Source organism: Diorhabda carinulata, chromosome 6 (genome assembly GCF_026250575.1).
Source record: "Diorhabda carinulata isolate Delta chromosome 6, icDioCari1.1, whole genome shotgun sequence".
NCBI lineage: Eukaryota > Metazoa > Arthropoda > Insecta > Coleoptera > Chrysomelidae > Diorhabda > Diorhabda carinulata.
Genome location: NC_079465.1, coordinates 31,649,421 through 31,665,983, shown reverse-complemented (window position 1 = coordinate 31,665,983; position 16,563 = coordinate 31,649,421). Strand labels below are relative to the sequence as shown.

The 16,563-nt window shown below is 31.1% G+C and overlaps 4 protein-coding genes across 6 annotated transcripts; 2 read left to right on the top strand and 2 right to left on the bottom strand.

Moving 5' to 3' along the window:
* The first annotated feature begins 7 nt into the window (after positions 1 to 7).
* LOC130895952 (xenotropic and polytropic retrovirus receptor 1) lies at positions 8 to 3,907 on the top strand. Of its 2 annotated transcripts, XM_057803640.1 has the most exons (9): positions 20 to 202; positions 324 to 460; positions 519 to 908; positions 967 to 1,228; positions 1,529 to 1,899; positions 1,950 to 2,097; positions 2,165 to 2,359; positions 3,195 to 3,364; positions 3,419 to 3,907. In XM_057803640.1, the coding sequence occupies exons 2-9, from the start codon at positions 392 to 394 to the stop codon at positions 3,818 to 3,820; spliced, it is 2,007 nt and encodes a 668-aa protein (XP_057659623.1). In that variant the 5' UTR covers positions 20 to 202; positions 324 to 391; the 3' UTR covers positions 3,821 to 3,907. The 2 variants fall into 2 exon arrangements, with proteins under 2 accessions (XP_057659622.1, XP_057659623.1); XM_057803639.1 differs by having other exon boundaries at positions 8 to 460.
* On the bottom strand, positions 3,840 to 13,034 carry LOC130895951 (1-phosphatidylinositol 3-phosphate 5-kinase). 2 transcript variants are annotated; one of them, XM_057803638.1, is made up of 19 exons: positions 12,657 to 13,034; positions 12,396 to 12,585; positions 12,094 to 12,340; positions 11,647 to 11,853; positions 11,129 to 11,568; positions 10,565 to 10,756; positions 10,251 to 10,486; positions 9,916 to 10,183; positions 9,216 to 9,856; positions 8,266 to 8,540; positions 7,794 to 8,207; positions 7,226 to 7,521; positions 6,925 to 7,158; positions 6,688 to 6,860; positions 6,297 to 6,622; positions 5,615 to 5,865; positions 5,229 to 5,552; positions 5,009 to 5,170; positions 3,840 to 4,256 (listed from the first exon to the last, which is right to left on the bottom strand). In XM_057803638.1, the coding sequence occupies exons 1-19, from the start codon at positions 12,963 to 12,965 to the stop codon at positions 4,060 to 4,062; spliced, it is 5,382 nt and encodes a 1,793-aa protein (XP_057659621.1). In that variant the 5' UTR covers positions 12,966 to 13,034; the 3' UTR covers positions 3,840 to 4,059. The 2 variants fall into 2 exon arrangements, 1 of the variants encoding a protein (XP_057659621.1); XR_009059505.1 differs by lacking the exons at positions 3,840 to 4,256; positions 5,009 to 5,170 and having other exon boundaries at positions 5,322 to 5,552; positions 5,615 to 5,757; positions 5,817 to 5,865; positions 12,657 to 13,017.
* Positions 13,035 to 13,498: 464 nt separating this feature from the next.
* Positions 13,499 to 14,751, bottom strand: LOC130894978 (uncharacterized). The gene is made up of 2 exons (XM_057802057.1): positions 14,574 to 14,751; positions 13,499 to 14,405 (listed from the first exon to the last, which is right to left on the bottom strand). Exons 1-2 carry the CDS (start codon positions 14,574 to 14,576, stop codon positions 13,800 to 13,802), a joined length of 609 nt encoding a protein of 202 aa, XP_057658040.1. The 5' UTR covers positions 14,577 to 14,751; the 3' UTR covers positions 13,499 to 13,799.
* A 90-nt stretch (positions 14,752 to 14,841) lies between these two features.
* On the top strand, positions 14,842 to 16,515 carry LOC130894959 (prostaglandin E synthase 2). The gene is made up of 4 exons (XM_057802028.1): positions 14,842 to 15,357; positions 15,420 to 15,629; positions 15,688 to 15,890; positions 15,948 to 16,515. The coding sequence occupies exons 1-4, from the start codon at positions 15,088 to 15,090 to the stop codon at positions 16,414 to 16,416; spliced, it is 1,152 nt and encodes a 383-aa protein (XP_057658011.1). The 5' UTR covers positions 14,842 to 15,087; the 3' UTR covers positions 16,417 to 16,515.
* Positions 16,516 to 16,563: the final 48 nt, after the last annotated feature.

Sequence of the window (16,563 nt, the reverse complement as noted above, 5' to 3'; positions counted from 1 at the left end):
TTGGATTTTAAGTTTCGGCGTTTTGCAATACGAAAAATTGCACGGCAAAACGTTCTTCCAAACTCGTCACAATTGAAATAATTACAACCTAATCAAATATAAAAAAATGTAAACAATAATTATTACTAATAGCAATCACGAGATAATAAATATAAGCATTACAATAGATTGTACGTACAAATAAATCAATAGCAATATTCGGGTACGTTTAACAAGAAAACCAAATATTTATCTAACGAATTTAATATGTGAAGTAATAAATAAAACGACAAAATTCAATATTTACAATTTTATTTAACATTTAGAAATCTTTTTGTAATTAGATGATTGTATGGAGGATATTGGTGTTGGGTGTGATTAAATTTATGAGTCTTCCAGCTTAAGTTTTAAAATGAAATTTGCAGAACATTTGTCAGCTCACATAACGCCAGAATGGAGAAAGCAATATATAAATTACGAAGTAAGTGATATAGTTGTAACTCCATTTATTGATTTAAATACTAACAAAAACTTTTCAGGAAATGAAAAGCATGCTGTACATGGCAGTAGAAGAAACTCCATCTGCAGAAAGTGTGGAACCAGAAGTAGTAACGAGGCATTTAGCAAATTTCGAGGAACAATTTTTTCTTTATTGTGATAAAGAATTGAAGAAAATTAATACTTTTTACGCGGAAAAACTAGCCGAAGCCACTAGAAAATTCGCAAGTTTAAATAGCGAACTAAAGGATTCCATAAATCAAATAAATTTTCCGAAAAAGAAAAATTTAAACAAGAAGAGCGTCCCTACAAGAAAAATACAAGAATTAAAACTAGCATTTAGCGAATTTTATCTGAGTTTAATTTTATTACAAAATTATCAAACTTTGAATCATACGGGGTTTAGAAAAATCTTGAAAAAACACGATAAGGTAATCATATTAATTAACTAATTAAATTCGAAATGGGGAATTTTATAAATAATTTCAGTTATTATCAACTGATATCGGGGTAAAATGGCGAGAGGAGCATGTCGAAACTTCGCATTTTTTCATAAATAAGGATATAGATAAATTGATAAATGACACTGAAAATGCCGTAACCAATGAACTAGAAGGAGGCGACAGACAAAGGGCAATGAAACGGTTAAGAGTACCTCCTTTGGGGGAGCAACAATCACCTTGGACAACTTTCAAAGTCGGTCTCTTTTCTGGTTCTTTTATAGTTTTATTAATCGCCGTTGTACTATCAGGTATATGTTTCAAAATATTTGTTTTATCTAATAATATATGGGAATTGGTTGATAAAAAAATTGATTACTGTTAATGTTATAAAGATTTAGAGAAAAATTTTCAACAAACTTATAACAATTTGTCATATTTTTGAGTATATTTTTCAATATTTCCACTTACAAAGTTGATTTCTACTATCAATTCCATATCAGATGATCCTCCATGATATAATTTACGGTCTTCAATCCATTAAATTCATCTAATTTATTGAAGTTATTAAATTGTATTATATACAGGGCTTCAAAAAAAATTTTTTTCAGCTGTTTTCCACGACGGTTCAACAGAGAATTTAAAAATAGCCTTCCGGTTATACAGAGGTCCGTTACTAATAATTGAACTGTTATTTTTGATTGGAGTCAATATATACGGATGGCGTTCGTCAGGGGTAAACCACGTACTTATCTTCGAATTGGATCCAAGGAATCACCTATCTGAACAACACCTGATGGAATTGGCGGCAATATTCGGAGTAGTATGGGCGTTGAGTTTGTTAAATTTTCTCTATAGCGCTAGTTTGAGTATACCGCCTTACGTGAACCCACTAGCTTTGGTTGTCATCATGTTTGTATTCCTAACGAATCCTTTGAAAGTTTTTAGACACGAAGCGAGATTTTGGTTTTTGAAAATTTGCGTAAGTTTACATTTTTTTTTATTTCTAAAACTACATGATTACGATTTCAGGGAAGGATGTTTGGATCTCCATTCTTTCACGTAGGATTCGCCGATTTTTGGCTCGCCGATCAACTCAACAGTCTAGCAACCGCTTTCTTAGATTTCCAATTTCTAGCTTGTTTTTATATTACTAACGGAAATTGGCTCGAAGCCGGAGGTAAAAACACAGTAGTTTAGCGTTTACGAGATAGTAGAATCCATTTTACATAAACGTTTCGTTTTAGATACTACTCATTGTATGGAAACCAATTATATAATTAGACCGATAGTTAATTGCATTCCGGCCTGGTTGAGATTCGCTCAATGTTTAAGAAGATACTACGATTCAAAAGATGCTTTTCCTCATTTAGTGAACGCTGGAAAATATTCAACTACCTTTCTGGTCGTGATTTTTTCTACCCTCAAAAAAGTTTACAAAGGTATAACTTTTGTTTGGTTTCATTGTGTTGGAATATCGAATTTAAAAATTTCATAAAATCTCGGTTGGTTCTGATCATTTTTAATAGTACTAGATATCAATTTTTTGGTTAATATAATTAATACATCAATATAAAATCGACATATCTATGGTAAATTTCATAATTTATAGGTTAAATATCGATTCGGTACTAGATATCGATTTTCTTGGCTCAAAAAATCGATTCTTCGAAATCATATCAACATATCTATTGTGAACTTCATACTTTTTTGATACAATAATGAGTTGGTACTAGATATCGATATTTTAAGTTGAGATAATCGATGCTTCGATATAAAATTGACATATCTATTGTAAATTTTATAATTTTTAGGTTTAATATCGATTTTATTGACTCTAATAATCGATTCATGAATTTAAAATAGATGTATCTTTATTAAATTTAATAATTTCCAAGTGAAATATCAATTCGGTACTAGAAATCAATTTTTGTTTCTAAAGATAGATTCTTCCTTTTAGTTCAATATTTTGGTTTGATATTGTATAATTTTCCGCAAAAAATCGATTATTTCATATTAAATCGCCACTTCTACTTTATACATTCTAAGAAAATATCGATTTCGTACAAAATATTGATGTTTTTTGCTTTAAAATAATCGATTCTTTAAATCTATTTCGTCATTTTTACTTCTTACTTCTCTGGTAGAATATAGATTTTTCGATTGAAATAAAAATAGATTCTTTGATCTTGAATAACAATATTTACTTAATATTTATCGATTCTACCATGTTGGAATCGATTTTATGTTTCGTGTTCAAACAGTAACGATTTTTAGACGACTATGCATCGTCTTCGGAAAATCCCTACATGTTCCTGTGGATAGCTTCCCAAGTCTTAAGTTCGACTTACGCCTATATGTGGGACATCAAAATGGATTGGGGCTTATTCGATAAATCCGCCGGAGAAAATAGATTCCTTAGAGAAGAAACAGTATATTCTTCGAAGGTATATATATAAAAAAATATAAAATCACTAAATTAATCGAATCAATTCTTTCAGGTGTTTTATTATTTCGCCATCATAGAAGATTTCGTTTTACGTTTCGTCTGGACAATTTCCTTGTACCTTACGGAATACGGTTACGTCAGCAGCGACATAATGACGTCAATATTGGCGATATTGGAAGTGTTTCGACGTTTCGTATGGAATTTTTTCCGTTTGGAAAACGAACATTTGAATAATTGCGGTCAATTTAGGGCGGTTCGAGATATATCGGTAGCGCCGATCGATTCCTCCGATCAAATACAAATAATAAGGATGATGGACAAAGAAGACGGCGTAACGAACAGAGAAAGAGGTAAAAGGAAGAACAACAACAAGAAAAAAGAAGATAAAAAACCTCTGTTACAAGATGAATCTATAATGAATTTTAAATCGATACCTTTATCGGCTGTGGTATGATTAATCCATTCCAAAAATATAATTTTATACTTTATTTCTATACGTTTTACGTATTTATATATATATATACAGGATGTTTAATCAAAATTTCGTTTTTTTTTCTCTACACAAATTCGTTGATCAGAAAATAGCAATCGACAAGTATATAGGGGATCAATATATGATGAATGTTTTTTCTAATTTATATTTATAAATTTTTTTTAAACTTATATAGTAATATCAAAATCACAATTTTCTTTTTACGGTTCAAACGTTTTACTTAAACCGGCCCAATGATCTGGTACTTCCAAAAAATATCGATGCATCGCTTCAATGAAACGTTTCTGATATTCTTCAGGAGATATTATCGTCGGTAATTTTCCTTGTCCACCCAAAATGCCGCTTTTCTTCACCATCGTTTCCAATCGCTTGTCCCAAGTAAACGTTCGTATATAATCTAAAATATAACAATTCACCTTGTACATAATACAACAATTAATTTTAATAGACACTGTATAAGTGCCATCCATTTTGTTTTTCTCATTTTTGTAGTTAATTAAATGGATAAAAAAGCAAAAAAAAAAAATTAAATTTCAAAAGTTATTTTACGAGAGGTATTAGATTGGTATTTTACAAAATTTATAAAATTATTTTAGGAAGGATTTTCAATTACTATTTAATTGAACATAAAACCCCGTAACAATAATAAAAAAGGGTAAAAACATTTTACGGGGGATATTGAAATTGTTATTTTCAAAATATCTAATTAAATAAATTTTTTTATTGGATTGGTATTTAAAAAAAAATGCAATCAGATCCATAAAACCGTAAAAATTTTATTATACGAGGTGTTTTCAATTATTTTTATATTTTTCGTACCATATTGGTATTGAATATAGTAATTTTACGAGGGTTACTACATTAATATTCCAAAACATTTTAGTTATATCGATAAAACTATAGAAACCAAGTTATTTTACAAGGAATATTTGATGTTTATCAAAATTTTTAATCAAATCCATGAAACAAATTAGAGATTACAAGGGGCTTTCAATTTCTTTTTACTTTTGAAAATAGAATATAAAACCCGATAACATAAAAAAACATTCTACGAGGGACATTCAAATTGTTACTATTCGAAATATCTAATTGAATATCTTATTTTATATACGAGGCATATTAAATTTTTTAATATCATCGTAACTTCACCTATTATTCCAAGTATCAATTCCTTGTTATCCGGATCCAATCCTACCAATAGGGAATAATCCATAACCGATTGAGTAGAAAGGAATTCGGTATCGTTTTGTATGGCATTTATCAAAACCGATTTGGAATGTTGCAATACGTAAAGCGGCGAATCGCAAGTCACTGAAAAAAAAAAACGAAAAATAAAAAGACGGTTTTCCGTATAATCCGTATCGTTTACTTTTCATGAGATTTTCGTCGAGCAAAACGATTTCTTCGCCTTGATTATCCGGTACGACCAATCTGTTACGCATCGATCCTTTTAAATCGAATTTTTGCGATACTTTTCGATTATAAAACAAATTTTCCATAACTAATATATTCGATCGATACGGTACGCTCGAATTATTTTTAAATACTATTTGATAGATGCCCAATATTTTTCCTAAAAGCGTCAATTGTTTAGTCGTATGACATTTGTTCATGTAAGCGAAATAATTGGAGGACGATTCGAGGAAAAGATCCACTTCGGACTTGGACATTTCTTTCAATATAAATCTGTCATCTAAAATATATAAAAATAATATACTCGGATGGGAAAATAATTTTCAAAAATTGAATATTTACCGACAGTTTTGGAAAAATTCGATCCGGATTTTCCACCACGGGCGTCCCATTGTACGGATCGAGATAATGATCGAATGTAACCTTCCTCGCCCATCGGTAATACCGCGGCGCGTAAATTAGCAAATTGTTCCGCCAAATATACCCTACAAAAAAAGTTGCTGCTACCCTCTTGAAATTGTACTTCGACGTGAGCTTTTCTCACTTTTTTCGCCGCCTCCTGAGGTCCCGATACTATTTGCGACGCTTCAACGCTAACCGAAAAACAAAAATTATCAAAAAAGTATAGCGTGTTAGTTTACGAGGGGTATACAATAATATGACAATGAATAAATTGTTAATTTCACAAATAAACAATTAGAAAAATTACTTAAAAGGTCCGTTTAATATTTCTACCGTATAAAACAACGGGGGACATGAAATAATGAAAACCGCGGAAATACTATTATACGAGGGACATTCCAGATATAGAAAACAAACAATTTTACGGGGGTTTTGAGATTAAAAAAACGATAAATTGTTGATAAACAAAAATAAACGATGGGGAAAGTTTGTTACGAGGTCCGGAAATTATATTTACGAACGAATATTAACATACGAGGTGTAATCGGAATATTAAAACAGAAAATATTACAAAGAAAACTATTTTACGAGGGTTGTAACATTTTTTTTATATACAACTTACCTTATTTCCGGTACATTCGTCGAATTAATTTGATTGGCGTTATCAATTTTGGCTTCTTTTGTTTTTAAGAAACCCAAAATATTTTTGGTTTTGTCGTCGTCGATTTTATCTTTTTCGCCGTAACTTTTTCTTTTCGTCGTTACGGGACTATTCGAAACGTCCGAACTAGTCGTCGAAGTTTTTTTAGCCGATAATTCGTCGAATAATTTTCTATATTCGTTAGAAGCGAGCGTATAAGATACGATAGAACTCGGTTGATTTTCGAAAACGATCAACGGTATCGAAGAATCCGATAAATTGTAATGTTCGTTAACGCTGAACGGCGCCTAAAGTAAAAAAAAAGAAACGTTCGATTAAAAACGAAAAACAATATATGAAAAGAAAAACTTACCGGTATAACGCATGCGTTATTCGACGACGGTAATAAAGACGATAAAATCGTTTTAACGCTTTTTTTATCGGATTCTTTTTTACCGTCCGTCGAATCATCGTTTTGCGAAAATACCGCACTCTCAGATTGAGATCTATGATGACTTTTTGGCGACGAAGAACTATAAGAATCATCTGTAATAATAATAATGATAATAACAAATAATTATACAAAAAAAAAAAGAAAAGAAAAACTTACTATCGCTATTATCGAAACTTCCGATTTTCCTATTAATCGATTCTTTTTCATCGCGTACGTTCGATTCTTGATAATCCAAAATATCTTCGACGTTCGATTTTTCCTTCTTCTTATCGACGTCCTTTTTTCTCGCCAACTCGTTGAAACGTACATTCCAAATATCGACGATTTCTACGACGTTCCTTTTTAATTTCGTCAACGAATCCGAAATGTTCCAATACGCTCCGATCAAAACTTAAAAAACATACACGCAAAAAAAAAAAATAAAAATCCATTATTTCGTTCTATCTAAATATAATACCTTTCTCGTCGAATTGTTTACATTCTATACTCGGCGACGTCAACTTCAATTGCACCTCTTCTATTTTCTGTTTAAATAGATTCTGTTCCTTTAATAAAATTTGTTTCAAATTCGATTCGCTTTCTTCTCCCGTTACGTTCTTCAATTTATCTTGTATCAAAGAAAACAGATCGTGACCTTTTTGCGCTATATTCTTAATATCGTTGATCGATTCATCGTGCAATTTGTTATTATCGTATTTTATCTCTATCAAAGGAGGCGGCAAAGATATTTCCAGTATTGTTATTTGGCTATATCTGGAAATAACTCGATCGAAATTTATGCAGCAATTGACCAACCCACCGTCTACGCCATCACAGTTCATCTTCAGTCTCTCAAGACGGTAACTACGCCATCGAAATCAGTTTATCTCTGGTCTTTGAAGACGTAGTTATCGTCGAAACTAGGTACCGAAGACGGTAACTAAATTATCGAACCGAGTCTCGGTATAATTGTATCTGTGTAATGGTAGCGTAAACAGTGAATTTGTATCGGGAAAAAAATGAAAAAAAAATAGAGATCAACTTACTTAAACGTTGCGACGTAATTTTTATACCCGAAATATTGATAATGATCGTGATGTAGACTATGATTGCACGATGATTGACCTCTCCTACTAAAAACGTCGCCGTAAAATTTCAATTCCAAATATTTGGCGAAAGAATAGGACCAAGTATCGACTGACATCGGTACCACCGGCGATACCTTTTGACATTTCGTACACCAAGTCCACATAACGATATGATCGTCGTAAAATTCGTTATCGAAATGATTTAAACAAATAGTAACGCAACCGACGTTATGAACGAATCTACGAACGTGATGTACCATAGGAGTATCGCACGATTTCGATGGACAATTATAAGTCGATCGAAAACAATAACGTTCTAAAAAACAACCCAACGGTATGTCGTTACGACCGTAAAAATCCATATAAACAATCCTGGAAAAAAAATTTTTTTTAAACAATTTCGTTCGGTAAAAAATTATCAAACTCTCACCAAGGGTTTACGCAAAAAGCCGGCGCGTTATTCGATTCGGTGCTGTAACTACAAAACAGCACCGCCAATTTTTGATGATTCGCCGGATCTAGAACGTCTTTTAAATTATTTTCGGACGATTTTGGACGGGTACGCGTTTGAATTTCGATGCAAATGTTATCTTTTTTTTCGTATCGTCCTCCGCAAGCTCTAAAATGAGCCAGGAGGTTTTGGACGTTGACGTCTTCGCCGTTTTCCGTTAATTTCATCAAAAGAAACGGATGAAGAGGTTTTATCTGTAACGAATTTACAAAATACGCTTCAATATTCATTATAAACACGTAGACGAGCGACTTTATAGACCCTAATTGACGTTTGGCGGAATATTTTAGACGAAAAACGGAAGTATTTATATTTTTTTTCTTAATCTATATATATACAAAATATATCAGAAAGTTGATTTTTATCATTAATCTAAATTAAAAAACAAAACAATTTAAAAAAAATTATTGAAAACCATTATTTTTTGATTTTCTTTATCGGTTACTTTTTTCACTACATGGTGTTTCCTCAGTGTAGGCAAACAGTAAATATAATCTAAAGTGCAAATATATCGGAAATTTGTGGAAAACGAACAGAATTCTAACTAAAGCACTTTTCATCTTATAAAAAAGCTTCAAATTTATCCTTGTACCTTTGGGTTACCACTAGGTAGTACAAACTACCGAAAAAAAAACAAGAAAAGCTACGAGAAAATGGATTGTTTACCCCACGGCTGGCAGTTTGACTTAAATCAGCTGCCTAATTGGTTAGACCACCGTTCTTCTTTCCCCGGTAATCTGGCCTTTACCTATATGTTTATCTATCGAATATTCTGTAAATTAAATAACCTAAGAAAATATTCGCAAGAAACTCAACACCCCAGAAGAAAATTATAAATAGAATATTAAATAATTTATAGAAGAACTTACCTTTTCTTTAATTTCGATTTGATCGCTTCTGTTTTCTTCCGAATTGTTCTTCCATTTATTTTTAACGTTATTTTCAAAATGGACGCTAAAATACAAATCGTCCGGAAAATATCTTCTCAATTTACACTTTTTACCTGTTTCGGTTTCCAAATAAGGCACCGAAAAAACGACATAAGGACTAACGCACAAAATTGTATCGTCCAATTGTTTTTTGAAATTATTCGAAAACGGTAATTCGGCGACGGCGAGCGTTTCCCCTGTAGATTTAACATCGAAAAATTCTTGTTTCGATTGTAGAGGATCCGTAAAATCGTCTACGAGAATTTTTCGATTTTCCCCCGGTTGTTCGTCTCGACTGAACCTTTTCATCACCGGTCGTTCGATTCTTTTTTGTTCTTCTGTTTTCTTTTCGGGCGTATCCGGCGTATTGTCGTCTAGAAATTCGTTAGGATTCGGAGGCATAGCGAATTCGTCCATTAGATAAGATTTTTCCAAACGCCAACTATACAAAGCGAACAACATAAAAACCGAAACGTCTTTTAATTTCGATAATTCCGTTTCGGAACCCCCTCGTAATAGTACGGTACTACCCAGATGCGGATTTGGTAAACCTTCGAAAAACATCAGAGTTTTCTTTTGATCTGAAAATAATATACTTTTCGTATACCCCTCGTACTAATAATAAAAATAAATTAAGTACCTCCCTGGATTTTGTAACTGTTGACGTAGAAACGTTTACAAGTTCCCAGTTTGGGTACTCCGATATGAGCATCTACAGAAGAAACGATATCGGCTTTAGTACATCTCGATAATCTTTCCAATACGCTCTGTTTAACATTATGAACCAAAGTGATGTTGTAATCTAGCAGCATATCCTGAGCGATTCTTGATATATTTTTTTGCACCAATACAACATTCGGCTTTAGAGCGCTGATTCTAGTTACTACATTTTTTAAATATTCGTATTCCTACAAATCAAAATTAGTTATACAACTCATGTAGAAATCTAAAAAAAAAAAAAACAAAAATAAAAACCTGCATTAAAACTGGTTCTAATGACATAAGTCTCCCTTCGGTCCTTTGATAAACAATAGAACATTCTAATAAAAGAATTTTCGGATTTTCTATATCGGTCAACATATCTTTGTGCGCTACATTTTTACTACAAACTATGCCTCCTATCAAAGTAGTATCGCTTCTCAAACCACCCGATAGGATCTTAAATTGAACATAATGTCGTATATCCAAATCTGTAGCATCGTGATTTTTATCTAAGAATAAAAAACAGATAAAATAAATATTTAAAATCTTAACAACATTATATTATTTAATATTATACAATCAATTACCTGGTCGAATAATTCCAATTATTTCATGTAGTAATGGAATAATTATTTCCCACCAAGAATACGAAAGACCTTTCGATAACAATAATTGTTTCAATAAATTGTGTTCGTGTTGTTCGAAAGTTTCACTCAAAATAGTATATGCGAGTTTTTCTTCGTTTTCTTCGCGTAAATTATTATTTGCATTAAACCAACCTCGAAAAAAAAAAAAAAAAGAATTAATAAATTACAACACACACCGATTTGATACAGTATCTAATTTGTTTCTATTTAATTGAAAATATTCAATAGTAATTAACTTGAATTAAAATTAATGTTTACTAACGTCAATAACACAACCTATATATAATAAAGTAAAGCAGTAGTTCAAATGAACAGTAGGTTTCTATTTAAAAAACCATATCAATAAAATATAAATCAATCTTTCACAATGCAAATAACAAACATTATTTTGTTTTATAAGATTGATCAAAATATTTATAAGAATCAATCTCAAAATGATTTTGTTTAATTAAAATCGAAATGACATAAAAAAAGTTATAAATAAAAAAATTCCTACATAATTACCTGATTCTGGTGCAATTTCTATTTGTTCTGTAGGTCTAACAACCAACATTTCATTTTTTTCTTGATGATGATCCGACACTGTAACCGCATTTTGCGTTTTATATTCATCTGGCGGTCGTGATAAGTATACAGTATTAGCTTCCAAATTTAAATCGAGCAAATAAGACGAAGATGAAGTTAAGTTTCCTTGTCGAATATCCATAGGTGATGCTTGTTCGTTATCAGAATCAGTTGTACTGGATTCGTGGGGAATTTGCTGTACCCAATGGGGTTCGTCTGTATAAGGTACATCGAAATTCGTACCTGGAGTTGATAATTCGGGATAAGATATCAATTTTTTGTAATAATAAGCGTAACCATCTATAAACGCCGTTGGATCCGAAACGCTCTCGATGTAACCGCCTTCCAAAAGAGCTTGGCAGATTGCAGATGCTTGAATCCTAAATAGAAATTTAAATTGATATCAATATAATGAACAAAATGTGAATATGATTATTAAAAATGAAAAAAGTAATTACCTATTTTTGGATTTTTGTTGAAAAATCAACCAATCCACCAATTCTGAACCCAAAAAACAATCCGTATAAGTCTTAAGACGATACCTATGAGATTCGAATTGTAAACCTGTCACAGGTTTACACATTTCCTCAAACAAATTTCTTAGAGACGTGGAATTTTGCAGAGCTCTACATTTTTCTTCTGTTGTTAGATATGTTGTATTTGTACTAGAAATGTTTCAAAGCAAATCATAGATTACTCAATTCAGTTTAATCGCAATGAATAGATTTTAATGAAATATCTAATAGATTCGTTCCAGTTGAAACTAACTTTGTTACTCAACCATTAAATATTATACAGAGTGATAATTATACATCTTATAACGAATTGGAAATGAGTTTTTGTTGTAATATATTCAATCTAAAATTAAAACAAAATGGGTTCAATGTGATAAATAAGAAACTCACTTTTCTGAAAAAAAATTTTCTTCCTGATATCCAACAGAAATTTTTCTTTTTGCCGTGTGATCATCATCATGTACAATGCTTGTTTGCAAAGTATTATCTTCAAGTGATTTAGGAGAAATCATACCGAATTTTGACTGCAAACTTTCTTGGAGTAATTTCAAATCATTCGTTAATACTGCATTAAAATCGGAAGATTCTAAATAAGATAGAACGACCTTACAACAATAAGTGCACGCTTTTAATTTACCTAAAAACAATATTTGAAAAATACCATTAGTTATATTATTAGATGTTAAAAATACCAGTACACCCAAATATTTTTCCTGGAATTTGCTGGTTACAACATTGTGAACAAAATATTTGGCCGCAGACTCTACAATGATGTTTTCTTCTCATAAACGTGAATTTTTCTGAGCATTCGTAACATTCTTTACTAACAGAATCCTGCATCCAATACTGTTTTAGATTTGTGTCTCCGTAATCTTTTAGATTCTACAAAAAATTCCGTTAAATGTAGAATGAATCAATATATATATATATATATATATCAATATAATACTAACACTGCTTTTTAAAGCTAAAAGATTACTTATTCTTTTCAAGACGTTTGGTAAACTCCTTCCTTCATTTACATCCACGTCGTATACATTCGAGGATGATTGTGTGGAAAAGGAACTATCAGAAACTACGTCCGCGGCCCAAGTAGGAAGAGAATCACCAACCGTATCACTTTTTTCTGAATTTATTTCATCGACGTTCACATTTCTTTTCCAAAAAAAATTCGCTAAACACTGACCGACCGTATTCGGTTTTGGATCTTCCAAACGTCCAAATTCAGTTAATTTGTTGGTCGTTTCTAAATCCTCGCTCATTTTAATTCAATTATTTCATTCTTAATTAATTGTATATTGTTTTTATTTGTGACAGTTGTCAAATAAAACATATGATTTGATTATGATGTCATATCATGTGATTTTCGATCAAGGTTGATAGAAAATAGGTTGCCCGATTTACTTCGTTCGAAATTTAGTTATATTACAGATTTTTGTGTGATTTTATGACACTGTTTTTCATTAGGTTCATACCTATATAATTTTATGAAGAGAAATTCACATTTAATTAGTATAGTAGCAATATTTCTTCCGAGTTAACAATTTTAATATTGTTGGTCATTTATAGTTCTGTGGTTGTCGCGTTCCTATGATAATTCTGCGTTCTTCTTTTTTTTATATACATAAGACCTTGACCTAGTTACTTATCCATTGTGTAGAAATAAACTGCATCAAGTTTTTTCAGAAAACTAATAGATGGCACGATTAACTATACAAAATTTCTTTTCCTAATTAAAAAATTTTTCTGGGAATAGTACATATTAAACGAAAGGAGAAAAATAATAAAAGCTACGTATTTTAATCTTCTTTATTATTATTATAGAAACGTGTTTAAAATAAAAAAAAAAAAGTCTTTATTACAAAATTACAGAAAGTAAAATATATAATGTTCTCAAATTATAGTACATTAAATGAAATAGAAAATTCTTTTTATTATATTACGAGGGAGGCGTGCCAATGTAATTTATTTTTTATGAAACTTCAATTACACCTATACAGCATCTACATTTTATAAAGAAGAGTTGCTCAACAAATATAAAGAAATAAGCACACATATATTTCTCATGTACGCCATTATTTTGTAAAAAGAAAAATTTAAATGTACATCATTTCAGCCATAGAACTCATCTTTTTTGGAATATGCACAAAAGTTTCAAAATAACTAGCCAGTTCGTCAATAGTTATGTCACAGGGTGGATTCACGTTCATCCTGGCCTGATGGGAACAGCTACCGAGATTCGGATTTTGATTTTCTGTTTTTTGAACATTATTCTGAGTTTGTGCCATCAAAAAACTCGGAGATGAGTATTTAGTCGAATTAGCTTGATTATCTATACTTAATAATTCACAACCGTTGATAATAGATTTGAAATCATCAGCGTTGTTTAACATTTCACCAAACTGTTTTTCCCTCTTCTGATTATGTACTTTTTGAGAACACTTGAGAAATTTTAATATGGGGTCCCTCAATATTTTTTTATTGGTTCTTTTGAACGAAGTAGTTTGTTTCACGTTTGGAGGACTTGAATTATTGCAAGTACACTTTGATCCGAAATTGATAGAAGAAAGCGATTTTGTACGTCTTCGTTTCATGAATGGATTCGGTTTAGGACAATCGATGGATTTTCTATTCGCTTTAATATCTAATTCCAATTTTTCCAAAGAACTCAACAAATTTACGTCTTCTGGTAACATGTCGTCCTAAAAAAAATATTCATTTATTAGTAAGTAAATATTTGCTCACAATCGGATAGCGTTTTATTTGAACGAAACAAAAATGGGATATAAAACAAAAATGATAAATTATAAAATGAAACGTATTGAACCATGTGAAACTAGTATCTATTTTTAAAAAACTTGTATACATGCCATCGCAATAATATACACTCATTATATTACGGGAAAGAAAGTATAGTAATAATATTTTTCACTAATGATATTCTCCACTTGTTGGTTATTTAATCGGTTAAAATAATCATATGAAAACACCACGACCAAAACACAAATATATGATGACTAATTGCCATTTAAAGTGTCAAAATGTCAAACTTACAAAGTGACATTAAAGATGCGGTCACTTGAATAGAATAAAGGCTTCCCAATATATCGAGCGTAATAGAAACAGCCAATCAGGAATAGTATAAAAATATTAATGCTAAGTAACTAAAATTTTAATAAAACATAATTTATCTAGGAAAATTTGTGTTAAAAAAATAAAGATTCCCTATCTAATGTATCCATTATGTATAACACGGTGATTTTTTACGTTGGCCACACATAAAGAAAATTCTGGCAAACAAAAATAAGAAACAGGATTTGTAGGTTAGGTAATATTTAGTATCTATTTCGGTAGGTTTCATGAAAACGTCAAAAAAAATTTAAAATGCAGATATTTTCAAAAAGAATTATAGCACAAATATTATGTTCGCCGTGTAGAAGGGTAACCGTAGACAAAAGATTTCTCAGAAATTCATCTACGAATAAATTATTAAAAGGTACTTTTAGAATAGGACTTACAGGTATAACGGTAGGCGCTTTACTCGGAACTGGATATTCTATACATTATTATAACAAACCACGTGCTCACATTTTAAATGAAGAAATTACGATTCCTACAGTAAAAGAAATACCGGACATCAAACCCACCAGAGTTGTAAGTGTTTTTATTAACGCCTTATTCAAATTTCTGTACTGCTTTCCTTTTATTCATTGTAGATAAAAAATTACCAAGATCGTAGTGGCTTAGAATTAACACTGTATCAGTATCAAACTTGTCCATTTTGTTGCAAAGTAAGAGCTTTCTTAGATTACTACGGTATATCTTATAACGTTATTGAAGTTGATCCTGTATTACGACAAGCTATTAAATGGTCACCTTATCGTAAAGTACCGATTTTAGTAGCCAAAGTAGACGATGGATTTCAAGTAAGTACTTGACACAATTTTTATTTATATAAAAATAATTATTAAACACAATTTTTAGCCTTTAAATGATAGTACTATGATTATATCTGCTTTGGCTTCTTACTTATTTGATAATAACAATAAGAATTTGCCAGAAATAGTTAAATGTTTCCCACTGATTAGTTATGTAGATGATGATGGTATTAAAAAGAATGAAATTATGAATAGGTACTTCCTCATGCTGAATAATGTGAAATATCAAACCGCAGAAGAAATAAACAGGTAGTAGATTATCATTCTTGTAATCTTATATAATAATAATAGATAATTTATTTACAGCGAGGAAAGGAAATGGAGAAAATGGGCAGACAATGTACTGGTACATACGTTATCCCCCAACGTATACAGGACAAAAGATGAAGCTTTACAAGCTTTCAACTGGTTTTCAGAAGTGGGTGAATGGGAAGCGAATTTTCCCATATGGGAACGTTACCTCATGATTTACGTTGGAGCGTCTGCGATGTGGTTGATAGGAAAGAAGTTGAAAAAGAGACACAACCTTAAAGATGACGTTAGACAATCGCTGTATGATGAATGTAATTATTGGTTGAGAGCGGTCAAATCCAAAGGCGGACAGTTTATGGGTGGATCGCGACCGAATTTAGCAGATTTAGCCGTATACGGAGTTTTGAGTAGCATAGAAGGGTGTCTAGCTTTTAAAGATTTGCTGGAAAATACAAAAATTGGCGGGTGGTACTACAATATGAAAAGGAATATTGCTCAACACGAGGGGGCTACAATGATATAAAATTCGAAAAATCTGAAAAATTTTTTAATATTATTAGTATTTACTTGGATCGTTTATGAAATTTTAATGAAAATGTTGTAAATAAATGATTAGTTTTGATTATTGGTTATTTTTTTTTTTTTGGAAAAAAATTGGTTCACCTTAATA